At 41.4% G+C, this 19,674-nt stretch overlaps 1 protein-coding gene across 5 annotated transcripts in view; it reads left to right on the forward strand.

Annotated features, from left to right (window-relative positions):
* The first annotated feature begins 1,124 nt into the window (after positions 1-1,124).
* cdc42bpab (CDC42 binding protein kinase alpha (DMPK-like) b) overlaps positions 1,125-19,674 on the forward strand; it is an 88,118-nt gene continuing 69,568 nt past the window's right edge. For all 5 annotated transcript variants that reach the window (XM_053337266.1, XM_053337269.1, XM_053337268.1 and 2 more), the window contains exon 1: positions 1,125-2,526. In XM_053337266.1, coding sequence (XP_053193241.1) covers positions 2,349-2,526 — 178 coding nt within the window. In that variant the 5' untranslated portion in view covers positions 1,125-2,348. The remainder of the gene's footprint in view (positions 2,527-19,674) is intronic.

Genomic DNA, 19,674 nt, shown 5'->3' on the forward strand with positions numbered 1-19,674 from the left:
CAGGCTTTTTAGTGCCAAAGTCCCTCTTTTCGTTACGATACTTCCACCACAGCCCAACAGGGAAACACAAAGAGGGAATCTGATGCTGAAATGTGACATAATCCACATATGAATGTAAGCTTAACATCAGCTTTTAAATGACTGTGCAGACACATTATAGGTTTTGCCCCCTATCAGTTACATTGAAAACACACTGGAAGGGGATCTTATATTAGTCAGTATGAACAGGAGGAATGAGTACAGTGAGGAAAACTTGCTAGTGTTCATTTGGCCACCTGACTGTTGCATTAAGACACGCTTGAGAAAATGGTGAACCTGTCCTTTAAACCAACATAAAAGACTGTGTGAATGTGACCTACACTGCAACAGCTACCAGGTCTCAGCACAGGTTGCATTGTTGCAGACCTCATCATGTGGGCACATCTCCATGAATTTGGGTGTTTTGCAGACAGTTAAAGGGACAGCAGCAGTCATTGTTATTTCAGTTCTGAAGAAAATGTGCCCTCTCCTCTCCCCGCAGCACGCCACCAGCAGACTGACAGACAGCCCGCAGTTTCCATTCACAATATTGACAGCCCCCACCACCAAACCCCCCCTCCCTCCGCACAGCAGATGCTGTGACGGGCGCCATGATGATGATCTGGGACTTTGCCTGCAGCAGCAGCACCCAGAGATAGTAGAAGAGTAGGAAGAGTGGCTGCTAGCTGTTAACGAAGCGAGTCATTCACGCTGGAGCGTAGCAAAGATGGTGGATGGTGAAAAACACCACACATGACAGGATTTAAAATGTTAATCGTGGTGGTTGAGATATGTTTAAATAGATAAAAACATTGTAAGTATTTTATAAGTGCTTTAAAAGTTCATGTTTGTATGTTTTTAAAGCTGCGTCCCCCGAGCGTCGCGTCCATTTGTCAACTCATTCATAGTTTAACAGAACTGCTTCCCATAATCCTTTGCGACGCCCCGTTGGTGGTGGTGTCTATTGGAGCATCTCCTCCGCTCAGACGGTCTCTGGTTGTGGCTGCTGCTAGCTTGACTGTGCGGAGACGGCAAGAAGCGACCGACCGGCGGGGGAGGCAGGCAAGGCAAACGGAAAGGAAAGGACGAGAGAGGAGGGAGGGGGGGGAGAATTTAGGCTGTGTGTCCCGTATTTGGAATAAGCAAGACTTAGACTACAGCTTTTCCTCTTGACGTGAAACGAGCTCCCTCTTGTAACCTTCAAGAAAAAAAGGACCCGCAGTGTTTTTACTGAGCGGCTTGTCCTTTAAAAAACTAAATCGTCGGGGTTTGAACTGTAAAGAAAACTAAAAAAAGAAAGAAAGAGAGAGACGTTTTCCAGGACGAAGAAATGGGATTTAAAGAACATATCTGCCAGCATTGAGTTGCGAAAACAAGAGGATAAATTTTTTTTTTTACACCATTTGACTTGGATTGGATTAAAAAAAAAACCCAAACACACGCACACAGTCGAAGAGGAGCTAATTTTAATACTGGTGCATATGACAAGTCAGGAGGATAAAAGAAAAAGGGGAGCAATGATGGCATTTAGCTCACAGGCTAAAGAGCTACACAGCTAAAGCTTTTTAGCAAGGGCTGCTAACTAAGCCTGTGTCGCCCTTTCCATTGCTGGAGCAGAGGAGGGGCTGCTGCTGCTGGGGCTTTGTAGCATTGCAGATCTGCCTTGCTTTTTGTGTGTGTGTGTGTGTGTATGTGTGTGTGCGTGTGTGTGTGGAGGTTTTGCTGCAAGAATATAATGGAGAATCCTAAATATTTGCAACAGCTACAACAACTCAACGGGATCTGCTAAAAAAAATAAATAAAAAAAACCCTCGCATCGACTGCGATTATCTTCCATTTTTTTCCCTTCACCCAAAAGACCTGCTGGAAAAAAAAGTGTGCTAACTAGGGGATTGCATCTAAACCTCTAAAAGCAGCTAGGGGGTTTGTATAATTGTGACTACTTCTTTTATTTTTTGGATAGGTATTATTATAAACAAAAATGGGGAAGTGCTGCACGTCTTACCCACCTCCTAGATACTGGATGTCGGTGTGAAGATCATGACTAGGTCGACTATAACGCGGATTTAACACCGGCGTCGCCCCTCTTGCTTTAAGTTTTATTAATTTTGAGGTACATTCAAGGTGAGAGGAGAACTTCTTCCTTCTTGTTTTCCCCAAAACAGGCCCCTCTGCGCTAACTAACAGGCCGAGGAGGTGTTTGCTCATCCCTCCTCCTCCACCACCACCACCACCACCTCCTCCTCCTCCTCTATCATCATCATCATCACCATCATCATCATCATAACTTCAGAAACCAACAAGCCCCCGGAATAATAATAATCATCATCATGTCTGGAGAGGTGCGTTTGAAGAAGCTGGAGAAGCTGATCCTGGACGGGCCAGTTCAATCTACTGGACAGTGTCTGAGTGTGGAGACTCTGCTGGATGTCCTGGTGTGTCTCTACGATGAGTGCAACAACTCCCCACTCAGGAGGGAGAAAAATGTCCTGGAGTTTTTGGACTGGGGTAAGCAAGCAGTGTCTTATCATTTTCTATTTATTTATTTAATCCTCTCTTGTTTTGGCATGTGCATCCACCCTCCTTCTCTCCCTCTCTCTCTCTCTCTCTCTCTCTCTCTCTCTCTTACTCTTTTTTTTGTATTGGTAAGATGATAGGCTAATAATGTTGGTGGTGCAGTGTGGCCCTCCCTTCCCCATCACATTCCTTTTATAGTAGTAGTGGGGCTCAGTTGGCCTGCACTCTTCTCACCCCCCCCCCCTTTTAAAAAAAACTACTTCAACTCAACCCCACAATTTTAAATGTGTCATATGCTTAAAAAAATCATAGGATGTTGAGGTTTAAAACCGGAAGGAGGAGAAAAAACAAAAAAAAAGAGAGCATGTTTTAACAAAGGTTGGTGCCATGTTGACAATGAGAAAGGAGCGGTGGGAGGGGAAGGGGGGGGGGGGGGGTGACGACCCAATACACAGAAGGACATTAACAGTAGTGAGGAAGAGCTTTAACAGGCCCACTCAAAGTTTTGATATGAGTCCAGGAAAGATCTCATAAAGAAGTCCTATCCTCCAGGCCACCATTTAATCGTCTGAACATGCACTCATACATGCCTCTCTGTCATTGCCTCAACCCTTTCTCAGCTTTTTCTTTTCTTTTTCTTTTTTTTTTTTTTTTTGGTTGCTTCAAACACTTTGTTTTCCTTTTTTGTTCATAGGGTGTGTAGGTGAAAGCTTGTTGATAACCTGATCCTAGCTCTTATCAGCTTCACAGTGTTGTAATTGAATAAAAAATAGTGGTTTATTGTGTGCTATTGCTGCACAGATAGATATCACAGTTGCACACACTCTTAAAAAGTTTTCCTCTCAGGAGTTATTTAGTTTATAATCATCAGGAAAAGGAGCTCTGGTTGTCTAGTGTTTTTTTTTTTTTTTTTGCAGTCTGGCTAAAGCAAGGTTAGAAAAAACACAGGAGGCAAGAGGACCACACACACACACACACACACACACACACACACACACACACACAAACAACTCAATCATTTGTGCAGAAGGACTGTGTGTGTGTGTGTGTGTGTGTGTGTGTGTGTGTGTGTGAGTGTGTGAGAGACTGACATCGGGGGTTTGGTTTGTGCATGAAGCAGGAATGTGAACAACTCACCTTTTTTATCTGGCGCAGAGGCCCAGCTAGCTGCCGGAGCATGCCTGGCTGGCCTGCTTGTCTTTTTTAAAGCCCTGAGAGAGACAGAGAGAGAGAGGGAGAGAGAGAGAGAGAGAAAGAGAGAGAGATACTGCAACAAGGCAAGTAAGCAAATCAGTGTCCTCACATCAGTGCAGGAACAGGAGGTTGAAGCATTTTTAATAACTGCAGATATTAATAAAAGAAGGGGAAAAAATAACACAGTGTGTATAAATGGAGGGGAAATGACATTTGGGATATGTGCTGGTTTGTTTGAAGTAGTTTTTAAACAGTCTCATTATAGCGTGGCAGTGACAAAGACAGACAGGACACAGGATGGCAGTTAAAACTGGTCAAATGGTGGTAAATTTTTGGCTGCGGCTGCTAAGTTTGTCTACCCCACCAGCCACCATCTGGACAACCTATTCTGGAGCTAAAAATGGGAGTTATGCTGGCTGCTAGAGTGCTGGAAGTGGTTTGGATTTGGTGATTCTTTTGTGTTTTTTTGGCCTGTGTAGAAGAACAAAGAGGTACTTTCCTTGTCTGTCCAAAAAATGTGTTTATTCATGACACACGTATTGCTTACTTCACAGCTCTCTATTTTTTTTATTTGGGCTGATGCAGCTGGCCCCTCTTTTTTTGCAACAATGCCGGTTTGCCCCTGGCCTTTAAGGAGAGGTGCCCTAAGCTCAGGCGCCAAGTGGTGACTTCATCCTGACATTTTCCTCCGTGTTGACACTAGAAACTCACTGACTGAGCTCGGGCCAGACACAACACTCGACTTATACACATGTGTCCAAGCTGCTGTTGTTTGGGGAAGAAGAAGTCCCGGTACCTGTGTTGCTGCTTGTTGTTATATTTCCACCTGGAGGGTGAGAGAGGAGGAGGAGGAGGAGGAGGAGGAGGAGGAGAGGGGCGGGGGGAGTGAGACATTTTTAAAGTTTCTACAGTTAATATACAGTCACTAGTCACTTCATGAAGTTACACCTGTGCAATCTAGTTCAATCAAATCGGGTTTAAAGTCTACTTTTATTAAGTTTATACATATAAGCAACATAAGATGTGATGGAGAAGTGCAAATAAAACCCTCAGGGGGGTTTAGCTAGGTACTCTCCAATGCAAGGGTTACATTAATCAAAGAAATTATTAAAAGGAAGGTCAAAAGAGAGAATGAGATTTCACAAGACAGCAGATTTACATGTATGCTGTACAATTACATGAAGAAACCAATGCAAAGATAATAACACATCTTTTACAGCGTTCTTAAAATTTACAGGTGCTAAATTTAAAAAATCAGCAATTCTGCTTTATGTGTATTATTGAGGTCATAGTGGGTGATGGTGGTGTATTAAGGTGCATTATATTAAATGGTGCTCCTAATATTTTGTCCACTCCATTAACAGAGGGACAAAATATTAGGAACTGAAAATGTTAGACTGCACAGGTGTACCTAATGAAGTGACCGATGACTCTAGTTAGTTTTTACCCAGAATTATGTGAAGCTGGAGGTCTGTGAACCAAAATGAAGTGATTATTTTTAATCAGGTCGCGCTTAGTGACTTTGGTTTCACTCAAAAGACTTATCACTACAGTACAGACAGGAGATACGCCTGTTATCTCAATGCATGATTCATTTTATTTGCTAAATAAGTAAATAAGTAGGTGACTATTTAAACAGCATTCTCACTCCTTACATACATGCTAGCTACCCTCTGCTGATTTTATAGCTTTATCTTCTAAAAACTGTACCAACTTCTAACTTTAGCAAACACGATGATGAATTAAATGGAGGCAGTGGGAACAGACGTCCTCGATGCTTCACTGCTCTCCATGTATGTACACTTGTAGGTGTGGTACAGTTTATCATCCAATCTTCACTGTGACTAAATGAACTGGTTGAAGTTGCCCAGCATGCAATGGGACATCTTTTAATAAGTGACATTCAACTTGTACTTGGTTGCAGACCTTTTATTGAGTAACACAAGATCCACCAGACCAGTCTCTATAATCAAAGACTCCCAGAGGGTCTTTGATGAAGGCTAACAGAGGATTCACATTATAATGCATTGTCATAGTCAGTCACAGTCATTTTTAGGATGAGGCGTTGTATAACATCCGACCACCGACCGCAGACTGATTCAGTGTTTTTTTTTTGGGGATTGGATAAGATGAATATCTGTGGCGTCGACTCTCGTGACAATGCACATCCACCAGATAGCACAAACCACACCTTTATTGTTGTAGCCATCAACAAAATATGATATAATTGAGGTCAAGTCTTGTCTTGTCTTCCCAAAGTTTTTTATGGAGTGTCACCACTCCCCTATGTTTTCTTTTTTTTTTTTTTTCTTCACTGCCAGATGTTCAAAGAAGAAAGAGCACCTGTTACACATATATTCAACACCTTTTGTTAGTATTAGGACAATTATAAATGTTAGCTGAAGAAATTAGATAATGTCATTACAGCTCGGTCTTTTTGTATCGTAACAACAGAGACAGAGAGTACACACACATGACCGACTGCAGCCTATAAAAAGCAGATTGGATCAGACGGATAGCGTTAACACGTACTCAAAACACGGTTTAATCCCTACATACAGTAAATGGTTCAAGATGGGTCCAATGAAACCTTAGACGTCTCCAACTTGTGAGTGATCTCGCCTTTGTCGGCCACTCTGAGAGACTCCTTTCTGCGGCGGCCGAACTGTGACAAAGGTGCACCGATGTCCCCCCCCCCCCCCTTTTTTTTTTCTTCCCTGAGAATGTATACAAGCCCTCAGAAGGAGAAGAAGTAGAAGTAGACAAACATTTGTATCGGGTTTTGGTTTTCCTCCTTGTTTGGTGACCTCATTTCAGCTGTAATAGAGACCCTTACATGACCTGCAGCCACAGGGGAGGGGAGGGGGGGGGGATGAAGACGGGAAAGTACGCCATCATATCCTGATTCTCTCATATTTACAACAGCAGTAACAATTTAAACTAACTCAAGCCTACGATCGTATTTATTCTTTTACAACCTGCAGTGTGAACCAGCCAGCTTATGTCAATATCTTCCCCCATCTGTACTTTCGCATTTAAATGATTACAAAATTGAAGTGTCATAATACTTCTGTACACGTGATTGTGAAAAAGCCTCGATGAAGTAGAGTTATCAGGAAGGGTGAGTATCATTCCTCAAAAGAATACAACTCTCTATATAGATGAACTACACCTACTCCCTTTTTCCACAGAACAAGTCATTATCAGTCAGCGGCTGACGAATGAACGCATGTGTAATTCTTTCAGTTTCACATTGACCCACACCTCATGTGGGTTACTATTAGTGTGTCAAGTGTAAGCACTGACACTGAGATTGTGGACTTTTTTGAAGAGATTACAACTTAATTTTTATTAAGTGGTATAATTGCTATCTTTGGGTCTCTAAACAGGATACAACACTTCATTTCTCAGTTCTTTCTCATAGATATCCTGTTTTCCTGCTACCTCCCCATCATTTCCTGCTTTTTTGTTTTGTCCCAATCCCCTTCCCTGTTTTGGGAAATGGATCGGAGGCAGCTGAATGAGAAACGGGTGGCCATGCCAGCCCACAGTTGGCAAACATGGGGGGGGCAGCCTGACCTTTTCTCAATCCAGACGCAGCGTTAGCCCGCAGTGGCCAGCTGTTCAGCTGCAGCTGATGTGTGCTCCACCCTGCAAGGCTTTCATTGGCAGCATGCCTCACACACTGCTCACACTGTAGAGGCACACATAATCATCCACACACACACTTATTATTTTGGTTTTGCCTAACTAGGCTATCTCGCAGTGCGCAGACTGGAGTCCCTCCCTGTTATTCCCGCTTATAGGAGCTGCTACTACGCCTTTGGAGACTTTTGAATTGTGTCGTGTCCAAAGAAACATTTTTGTGTCACATGGTCTAAAATCCCGCTCAGAGGCCATACCCCTCCACCAAGAGCAAACAGCGCTGTACACAGTGAGAGCGAGTGAGGTCGAGGCTATCGCTTTGAAATAGGGTGACCAGATGAGAATGAAGGAGGAGGAAGTAAATTCAGGACAGAGGACATAGGAGTTTTGGGGTGGGCGTGGTTACATGGCCGCAGTGGGCGAGGCTTCCCGTACATTACATTCAGTAGATAGAGGGGCAAAAAAGAGATTTGGCGGCTTCTGTGGAAGCTAAACCTGCACAAACAAGAAACCGTCAAGGGGAACATGCTTGTAAATGTTTACAGCCATGCAAATAACGTCTCTGTGCTCATTTTTGTTTGTATTGATGTTATTTGCATTTATCTAATTGACTATGTTATGATTATATTTAGCACAAAATTTGCCTCTTTTTATGCAAATAAGCCTCACTGGAAAAACAGTTCTATCTATCTATCTATCTATCTATCTATCTATCTATCTATCTATCTATCTATCTATCTATCTATCTATCTATCTATCTATCTATCTATCTATCTATCTATCTATCTATCTATCTATCTATCTATCTATCTATCTATCTCATTAATTAAAGATAAACTCAAATTTAAGTGACATTGAGAAAGTCCTCATCATCATCACTGTTCGTCTGCGTCATTATAATCCTAAATATGAATATAAATATGGGAGCAGAATATCGTGCATGGGACTGGCTCCTATCAGGACATCCTCGTTACCTCAGTGGTCGTTGTGCAGTTTCCTGTCTGGCTTGTCGGCTGGTTTGCAGCGGGCACAGGGAACAGGAAGGAACCACAAGGACTCACAAGTGAGCGAGCGCGGACCAAACGGGTACATGATGTCATACGAGGAAGCGGGACAGCTGTATCTCATTGTGTCATTGTGTACTCTGCGGCTCTCTTGTATCCAACGTTTTCGGTGTTGTTGGGAAGCTGCAAGGTCGCCGCTGTGGTGTTTGTTTCCTCGCTGGTGGATTTCCCTTTAACACACAACACAGCTCAGATACAGCTCATGTAAAAACAACACTCAGAAGCTCTTTGACTCATGCGTTTACTTTCTTGCTCTCTCATTCATACGCAGTTCTTTTTTTTTTTCCATTGTCTTGCATGTACTCATAAACAGACATCCTCTCTTCTCTTAGTGTCCTAAAGGAAGCAGTCTAGCAGCAGCTTACACTTTATTAACTATGTTTGCCCTCCATATTTCATCTTCTAAAGTTAACCACAAAAAGAGAAAATAACATAAATATATAAATCACCTGTTTATAGAAGATCATTTAAAGCCCCTGAAACTACTTTCTGAACTTTCTCTAAACAGTTTTTTTCCCTCCATTGGCCTGAAGTGTACTCACAATCAGACACAGCTCATCCTCTCTTCTCCTAGTGTCATAAAGGAAGCTTAAACTTTATTAATCATTTTTTGTCCTCCATATTTCCGATTTATGTTAAATTAGAAATATATAAGTAATAATATAAATGTAAAGCACCAGAAACAGCTTTTTGAATGATTTCAAACAGGCAATGTATTGATAAAAACTTGATGATTGGGACTGAAGTCATTTCGTTGTTTATAAGCAAAAAAATACATTTGTGGATGATTTAATAAAACTTTAAACATCTTTTTTTTAAATAGTATTTAACAGACTTCAGTTAACAGCAGTTAAAGCTACCATGTGGACCAAACACCTCAAGGCCAAACAAACGTGTTCAGCAGATGTCTTTTGTAAGACGTTTATAAAGCTGATTTATTTTTAACACTTTTAAATTGTGCAGTATTTACATCCTTGCCTGCAGTTTTTCATCTTCTTCGCTGCTTTTGAGGGCGCTTTGCTCTTCTTTTTGTGTGTGTGAGATCGCCACCTACTGGCAACAGGCGTGTGAATTGTGTCACTAACATGCTTGAACGTGTGCATGTGCCACCTGTGTGTGTGTGTGTGTGTGTGTGTGTGCGCTGATTATATATATATATATCGTGTGACGAGAGAAAACCTTCTATCGTTCCATAGTTTTATCTCGTTCATATCGCTAGTTTTTGTCCATCTCTTGTGTGGATTACTCTTCTTTGTAACAAGTTTAGTTGCCATCGAACCAACTATTGATTAATTCAGTGAGTTAAAATGTGTTATATCAGCGTAGGTGTCGATATCGGGATATGAGATTGCAGTCATATCGCTCACCCCTAGCTTCATACAAACAAAATGGCTGCCTACTCATTAAAACACCGCTCCACAGCGCCTCTGGTGGCCAAAAAGACCAAAGTGTATACTTTTTAACTGTTTGGCAAACCAGAAATTAAGATTCAATAGACAGACATTTGCCATGAAGAAAAAATATTATTGTGCAGTAGATAAAGTTGTTTTATTAACTAATGAGGACCCCAACTCACGAATTATCGTAGTATCGTTATTTTGACGTTATTTTGAGGGATGACTCGCTCTACGTTGAGAAAATATTCACGCAATGAGATTTTTGATAGATAATGATCGGTCTTGAGGATATAATGGCTAAGTGGATACAGTCTGTTAAGCTCAAAAAATTAAATGTTACTGTAACGCAGCCTTTAAAAGCAGGAAAAGACACTTATTCCATACCACAATATTACGATATTAAAAATCTAAGACGATATCTATAAAATATTGATTTATTGCTCAGCCCTATCTGCTACCCACTGAAAAGATAAGATATTCCTTCATTAGTCCCACGATGCGGGAAATTTACAGTGTTACAGCAGCAAAGAAAGTGGATAAGCAAAAAATAGAAAGAGAGCATCATTAAAAGGATAAAAGTATAATAAAGTATCAGTATCAGTCATTTCATGTTTTTATTTTTTCCAACATGGTGGATCCATGGTTGGGTTACAGCCTAATAATGACGATAACTTTATCTTTACTACATATAAGTTTAAACATGACTTAAACATGATGAGGTGTGAAGCTGAGGATGACCTGGATATTTAACATGTGAAATTGTGCGTGGCATTTTTCAGCATCTGGATATCTCACAGATGGCCTTTTTTTTAAAAATAGCACTCAGTCAATCTGTCTGGGAGCTTTGTAGGCAGAGAAACGTCCTGCTGCTAATTGTGATGTGTCATCAGAAAGTGTCGAAAGAAAAAAAGGGGGGCGGCTTCCTCTCTCCACGTCTCCCTGAGGATGCTCTGTAGCACAGGTCATTAGCCAGCCTCGCAGGACCCTCGGGATCTGACTACAAACGGTCTGTCCTCCTCCTCTTCCTCCTCCTCTTCTTCCTCTCTTCACCTTCTTCTCATCCCTTCTTCTTATTCTTCTCTTCTTCCTTTTTTTCCTCCTTTTTATTCTTCCCCTGCTGTGTCTGTGTGCTGGCTTTGGCTGACCTCTGTGCTCAGCTGTCTGTCCATCACTTTCCAGCCAGTGTTTGCACATCAGATGAAAATGAACCTGCTCTGCTTTTTGCTGCTTTTGGCTCATTATAGTGTTTCTTTTCATACCCTCTCTCTAACCCCCACCCCCCCTTTTAACCCTTACATCCTGTAATTGGTGTAATTACTCTCCACACCAATTCACATTCATAAATTCCCATAAATCAGTCATTAATAAACATTTGATTAAAAGACTCAGACTCACAGTCACTATTTTGTGCTCCAGGAAAGCATTTAATAGAATATGAAACATGTTTGATTTTTTTTTAGAATAAATACAGGTCATTTGCATATATAAAGATGTGTATCAACTGCACCAAAATATTAAAAAAGATGCACTTTGAATACTGTGGCTCACATTAGGTCTTGTTAATTGTTAAAATGAATGTATATAAGGTGTTTTTACAGACCTACCTGAACAGTATGTAAAGGTTAAAAAAAGAAGTCCTCCTCTGTTGGATGGAGCTAGTTTAGCAAGTTATGCAAGTTATGTCATATTTTCTGGCTTGTTAAGAATTAGCATGAATTATATTTAGCATGCCATCATCTGCATTCATTATAATACAACCCTCAAGGAGTGCTTTTAACTCGTATCAAGCTAATTTACATTAGCATGCAAGATGAGTTTAGGCTTCAGTGCCTTGAATCATTTCTGAGTGTTTCATGCTGCACATACTGAAGGAAAAATGTTGGTCTGCTCTCCCCTAAAATGACTCTTCAGCTCAGAGGAGCAATTAGCAAGTCTTCCTTTTCGTCTGCCAGCGAAGTCTACACCAACTAAACACACACACACACACACACACACACACACACACACGAACACCACAGACAGAGCAACATTGTTTTCTCAAAAGATTTTTCTTTTTTTTTAATGTTGTCAACGGTTGAATTTAGGGGAGGGGGGGAAGCTGCTCCTCGCCCCCCCCCCCCCCCCTCCGCCCGCTTCAGACGAAAATGGGTCCCACAGCCAGCTGGCGAAGGCTCTCGCTCGCATAGTTTTGTCTCTTCCCATACTCACTGAACCAGGAGCGCGAGCCAGTAAATGGAAGTGAGTCCACACACTGCTGGTTTTTGGTCTTACTGAGATACAGATGTAAAAAAAAAAAAAAAAAGGCCAAATCAAAATGAAGTAGGAGAAGAGAAAAAAAAGCACAAACGCACTTAATCAACTGTTTCTTCATTCATAAAACAGTGTCGAATTCATAGTTATTACAACAGCAGAGGGAAGAAGGGATAATCCACTGAAAATCTATCTTAAAGGTGCGATGTTCACATTAATAACACATTGCCAGATGGGCTTCACTAGATAAAACTTTATTTTTTTGTGGGAATTAGGTGGACTTTGTGTTGGACTCTGTTGTGGGGGGTGCCTGTCTTTTTTTTGACGTTAGCAGACTCCATTTCGAAGCTGACGTTAGCTAGAGCTGTAGCGAGGGAAAGAGGCAAGAGAGTACATAAATGTGGCTATTCTGAAATGTAACATGTTAGAATCAGAAAGATGGCCAGTCTCATGAATAACACCTGGACAGACAGGCTTTTTTGGGGGCTTAGGTGGACTTTGTATCAGACTGTGTGGTGTGACGGTTGCCGGTCTTCTTTTTTTGACGTTAGCAGACTCCATTTCTAAGCTGACGTTAGCTAGAGCTGTAGTGAGGGAAAGAGGCAAGAGAGTACATAAATGTGACTATTCTGAAATGTAACATGTAAGAATCAGAAAGATGGCCAGTGTCATTAATAACACCTGGACAGACGGGCTTTTTTTGGGGCTCAGGACTCTGACTCTGTGGTGTGACGGTTGCCGGTCTTCTTTTTTTGACGTTAGCGGACTCCATTTCTAAGCTAACGTTAGCTAGTATTGAACCCTGTTGGAGCTGTAGCAGAAGAGAGAAGCAACAGTGTACATAAATGTGGCTATTTGGCTATTTTGAATGTTTTATTTTTATCCTACTTCTGGAATTTCCTCAATGCAGATTTATGAGAGATATGATAGCGTTTCCTCACTTCCTGTTTTTATTGAGTCCTTATTTATAACATTCAGTCATTTACTGTTAGTGCGTGGATCAGGGATTATGTGTGTTTATGTAAAGCACTGTATATCTGCACATTTAATTATTTTTATGTGTATGAGAGTGTATTCTGTATGTAAATCTCTGGTACTTCTCTGCACATTTATATATTACACATTTATTTACACAAAGATATAGTATAGTATTTATTTATTTAATCCTATTTTGTCCTGCTTTTTTATTTTTTTATTACACTTTCACCCTTACACAGTTGAATTTCACCCAAGGGGTCATCAATATCTTATCTTACAAATAGTCTGACTGATTGAAGTCAAGCCAGTCACACATTAGAAGTAAAACAACAATTGAGTACATGTAAATTGTGTCATATTCTTACATACAGCACCTTTTTAAATATAGAAAGTTGAATGTTTGCTATTCAACTTGCTCATTTGTGACAGAAAAAGAATAAACAATGAAAATGTTCACACAGAAACTTGTTAAAGCACTTCTGCTCTTCGGTATTATCTTTTGAAAAGCAAAAAACCCTCTTAATGATGAAATTTTAAGTTCAATACCAGCTGTGTATTTCATGTTGTACGTATTGCGATACACTTTAGTTGAAAAGCAGCTTAATAAAAATGCAAATCACTTAGAGAAAACTTAATTTAACTACTGTTAAATCTCAGGATTAGGATCTAAGTCTGCTTGGGCAGCGACCACAGACACAATTTGGCTTCCATACAATATCTATTAGCTCCCATTTAAACATTATGAACACACACTGTTACAATATTTGTGCAGTATTTCCACAAATTGACTTTTCTTTACTTCCTTTAATCCTTTAATATGGGAGACACATTTCTATAAGTGGTGAATAACTTTTACATTTCAAACACAATTTAAGCTCAAGAGTTTTTACTCATATAAATCTGTCAGCATGGGAGTGTGCCTGCTGGCCAGCCCTCCACTGTCTCCGACCCCAGGATAAAACCTATTAGCTGCTCTTAAAAGCGGATCCCTCAGGAGCTTCGTCGGGGCACAGGTTCATAAATAACGTGGAAGAAGAAAACTGCAGCATGTGATCTCCTCTGGCCTCTGGTTCCTCCCTCCCGCTTCTCCTCTTTCCTCCATCACAGGATGTTCCTCTGACAGGCAGTTTTGGCACGAAATCCCAGCTGTGGTAGCACGGGAAGATGCCCAAGGAATCCAGTCTCTGCTCGTCTCTGATTTTAGTCAGTGGTGGGTGGAGTGAACAAAGACCATACTCAAGTAGAAGTATTGTTACGTTATGATTATATAGACTCAAGCAGAAGTAGAAGTGCTATAATATTGTGTGATACAATCTAATTATCCATGTCTGTGTGAGCTCAGGTGAATATAAAAGTTACTTATCGCTAAATATATCAGTAAAAGTAGCAAAAAACGGTGTAGCCCAATGTAAAAGAGTAGAAGTACAATTGATTTTAGTCGAGGTTTAGAGGTTTTTTTTTAAAGTTTTGGGTTAATGTGGCTCTTTGGCATCCTTCCCCTACTTTCCACTTATTTTCTGCTCCTCCGGTTGTTTTGTTGTGTCTGAGTGTAACTTCCTGTCAGCGTCAGCACAGGACGAAATGGCATAAATTTTAGATGCAGTTTGCCTAGTTCAGAGCTTCTTTTATGTTTTATTGATACGGCCGTGATTCATGGCTCACTTCAACAGCTCTGCCTCTGACTCGTATCATCAGATGTTGTTAGATTTTACATTGCAATGCAGCGTTGTGATACTGGTGTTTTTAACCCTTACATACTATTCATATTCTGTTACGGGTCAATTTTGACTTGGTCTAAGATTCCCCTCAAAAAAATGTCTCAAATTTTGAACCACAGATCTGTTTAGAAAGCATCAATAACTGATCTGAGAGAAATCAGTCTTTCATGCTACATCATGAAAAGACTTCTTCAATCTTATCAAAACTATTAATTTAATAAAAAAGCCCTGTCAATTAGATACGGGTCAAATTTGACCAAGAACAGACTCAATTGACAAACATTTGTAGCACCTATACAAAAGAATAACATTTTAAAATCTTTTCATTATTGTACATTTTGGGCCACTTTAGGAAAAGTCATCAAATTTCAGAGTAAAAAACATTTGGGGTGTTTTTACAGCTGTCAAGTGTAAAAAACGGGTCAAATTTGACACAAACAGTATGTAAGGGTTAAGATAAAATAAGATAAGATATTCCTTTATTAGTCCCACAGTAGGGAAAATAACATTATTGAAGCAGGAAAGTGGATAGCAGGAAAGATAGAAAGAATAAAGAACAATAAATAAATAAGTAAAAAATATAGTTAACAAATAGTACCCTTATGTACAAGAGTAATATTGTGGTTAAATGATACCTGAGTTTGGATAACCACAGCTTATAGTTTACATGCACAGAGCTCCAAACCTCTGGACGTGGCTGCCTTATGTCCCTCTGTGCGTGCCGTAGCTCCCCGCAGCCCCCTTTTTCTGCTTTGAGCAGAGGGCTCAGCTGTGCGTGTATGTGTGTCTATGAGTGTGTGTGTGTGTGTGTGTGTGTGTGTGTATATATGTGAAAAACGCTGACTCAGGCTGCAGCCCCTCATAGCCGGGCTGCTTGTGGAATTTGGAGCTGAGGTGCAACGTTAGGGGAGAACAGCAGCTGTTTAGATGAGGCCAGGTCTCCCTCTTTGTCCACAAGCGCCCCATTCACTCTCTCTCTCTCTCTCTCTCTCTCTCTCTCACACTGTTTGTCTGTCTGTCGTTCAGTCCGTCGGTCCGTTCTGTTATTTCTTTCTTTCATTGTTTAGGTCGCTGTCACTCACTTTCATTCACCCGGCGCTCATTTGCTCTTATACGCTGTAATGCTGCACACCACTTATTGCTCATTTGCTTCTCTTTGTGTGGATATCAAGCCTCTCTTTTTCCCTCTTCTGTATTCAGTTTCTTTCCCTCCTTTATTTCCCCTGTTTGCTGTCTCTCCTCCTGTCCTCCCCTCCCTTTCCTGCCTCTACCCCCTCCCTCCCTCCCTCGCTCCTTCCCAGAGTGCTGGGCTTTGCCTAGTGACAGAGAAGGGTGGGCTGGTGTGCGTGTGTGTCTCACTGTGCAGGACATGAACCAGTAATTGTGAATATGGGTGTAGGGGTGCAGATACTTGTCCTGTATGCATGTATGCATGTTTGCATGTGTATACTTTTGCGTTAGCGTGTGCAAAAGAGCCACGCGTGCCCAGACAGCAGCGTCCTGACAGCACAGAGCTGTAGCTGCATCCCTAACAAAGCTCCTCTGATGCATACACATACACACACACACACACACACACACACACACACACACACACACGCAACTTGATCCTCTATCTCATGCCGGCATACTTGTAACATGAACTTCATGCTAAATGAAAAAACATAGGTATTTGCCCCCTTTTGAATTTGTTCAGGCTAAATGACGACCGCACACTCCAGTAGCTAAATGAGCCGCTTCGAGCTGTGCCGCAGCAAGCACAGATCACACCAGCGAGGCTCTGCTGAATCCCAGAATGGCAGAAAAAAAATTGCCCTCATGTCAACATCAGTAACGATGTGCTGATGCAGCTTTTCGAAGCAATTCCACCCCCAATATTAGCTAATATTGATTTTTTGTAAGAATCAAAAGAGGTTAAGCTAATCACACATTTCCTTTTTTTATAGTATGTTGCAACTGATTTATGCCTTGAATTGAAACCCCCAAAAATGTGCATATTCAGCAGATGTCAGCACTAATAGAGATATCGCTCCTATTGCAACATTGACTCCATTTCCTCTCGGACAGAGGAAGACACTTAAATGTATCTCAGGCAGATCTGACAGCTGTCGAATGCGCATCAAGACAGATTGCAGTCCGGCTCAGACGCGTTGTATCCAGATGTTAAAACATCCGAGATACATTTGTAAGCGTCCCAAGTGTGACTACATCAGTAAACAACCATTCACAAAGTTGTTTCCTGTCAGAGGATGTGAGGCGCTGAAATTAATTGTGTTAAAATTGTTCTACTCGTTTTAGACAAGAGAGAAAAGCGACTCCGGTGATTTCAACGTGTTGCTATTGGAGAAGATCCTCAGAGCTGCCCTAACGTTTATCTGATCTCTTATTATCTCTTATTCAACCACTAAATGATAAGTGTTAGTGAGAGAGCGTGAAGATGATTAACCTTTAGTTTCACTTGTAATCCATCAACTGAAGTCTAGTATGGAGTTTATGATGGTTGTTGTATTGCCAAGCTCTTATAATAGTAACTAAGCTGCTAAAGTGCACACTATCTTTTCTAAATGTAAGATCTTATCATTAGTGATACTTCTATTACTATTGTTTTTGTTGTTACTGTGCCTCTCTCTGTGTGTGTGTGTCTCCCTCACTCTCCTCTCTCCCTCTTTACTGACCCAACTAGTTAAGGCAAACCTAGAGTCCGGTTCTGCTTCCCGTTAAAGGGGAGTTTTTCCTTGCTGGTTGCTTGGGGGAATTTTTGTGAAAAGTACCTTGAGATAACTTTTGTTCTGATATGACACTATATAAATAAAACTACATTTTTACCCGACCCCGGATAAGCGGCAAGAAGATGGATGGATGGATGGATGGATGGATAAATTGAAGTTGTGAACTGCGATGTGGTGACGTTTTAAATTGAAACTGTATTAAATCTTATATCGATTTTTTTTTTACCTGAAATGTCAAGTGTAAATTGGACATTTCCTAAATGCCAATAGACCGATACCAAACGTACGCTGACATATCGTTTCCTCTGCGCTAATCAGAAACTCTCGAGCGAGCCTCTTCACACCACACTGCTTCAAGTCGGTTGGAGAATTTGCTTCATCAGAGACATACATTTCACATAATTGTGCACAAAACAAATTAACGCTGCATTAAATTAAAAAAAAAAAAGTAAAATGACTCTGGTTGAATTAGCATTTTATGGCATTTCTGCTCAATTTTCATAATTGGATAATGATAGAGGAGATGTGAGAAATTAGGCAAAGATGATGAGATGATGAAGGGGGGGGGGGGGGGGGGGGAGCAGATGAGGACACGTTGGAATAGTTGAAATAGATGAAATGAGCCCGCAGTGTTGGCTCGGATTCGCTGAGGAATATTTAAAGTCAGTTTATTCTATGTGTCGTCCTCTTTGCTCCTCTGTGCTGACACTGATGGAGCGCTGACCTTGGCTTGTGGTGCTGCTGCGAATTTGACGGTGACCTGATCTATTTTTAGGCCCCATCCAACCCCCCAACCCCCCCACTCCCCATCCACCCCCCTTCCATATATCCGTACCGCTGTATGATGCGCGTACGTGTTTCCTCTTGTGTACTCGCTGTTCTGACCTCCCCTTGTCTTCATAGTGGGAGACGCATGACTCAAATCACGTCAGCGCCGCTCGTGTCCATCTTCCACCTGAATGGCGGCCATTCTTTCGCTCCGGTGTGTCTCACATGCATCTGATCTGATGCTCCCTTCCTGCTCAGGCCCCGTATCACTGAATAACCGCGTTGTGTTGTCTGGATTCTCGGTGATAATCTGTTTACACATTTCACACGTGAGCATGTTTCCTCCTCCGACTTGTTACACTCAGATTGTAATGTGGCGGTTTTGTGGTATCCGTTTCGAAAAAGGAGGAGGAGAGGAAGAAGGGGGGGGGGGGGGGTTCTGTGGTGAGAGTAGGAGTGAATTTGTGACTGCTTAACTTGGAGAAAGACTGGCTGTTCCTGTGTACATTTCATCTGCGGTTTTGACGAACCCCCCCCCCCCCCACACACACACACACACACCCTACTATCATTCATCCTCGGCTGTTCCTCTCTGGTGGTGAGTGGAGGGGGGAAATCCTGTGGTCGCAGCGATTGTCATCTCAATTGTCTTCCACTGGATCGTCTCTGTTGTTCACCTCTATATATAGAGACATTGTTTTTCCTCCCTCTACTGAAGGTCGTCATGCAGACACAATAATCTGATGAGTGAATGCCATTACGCCCCAATCAAATTTTCTTTTTTCTTCAGGTATTAGAAACAAATCCAATCAGTGTCGTAGTTACTTTATATATTTTTCTTCCTTCCTGTTTATTGATTGTTAATATATTATAGTCAGTAAATAGGACTGGGAATTGTTTAAAAAATGACGATACCAGTACCAATCCAAGAACCCTTAAAGTGATACCGATACCACATCTAAATTGATTTGATTTTTACGCAAAGGCATTTTGAAAGTCTTCAGATTATTAATATATATATATATATTTTAAATGTATGGCCATTTTTGCCATTATTCGACAGTATATGGCCTACAGGAAACAGGGAGAGAGAGGGAAAGGGGGAACACAAGCTGTCCCCCAGCCGGAATTGAACCGCCATGGCAACCACCCGGCCATCAAGGCGCTCCCAAAGTATTGATATTTATAAAATACGAAATGCTCCAAATCAGCATGTGGGTCACAGCGCACGTCACACACACACACACAGACACACACACACACACACAGACACACACACACACACACACACACACACACACACAAACACACGCGCTGCCTTAACAGCAACCGTAGACTCATTCTGCTGAAAGTCGCTAGTGACATGGTAAAGTTCGCAAACTAGCACACAAACCCT

Source organism: Scomber japonicus, chromosome 17 (assembly GCF_027409825.1).
Source record: "Scomber japonicus isolate fScoJap1 chromosome 17, fScoJap1.pri, whole genome shotgun sequence".
Classification (NCBI taxonomy): domain Eukaryota; kingdom Metazoa; phylum Chordata; class Actinopteri; order Scombriformes; family Scombridae; genus Scomber; species Scomber japonicus.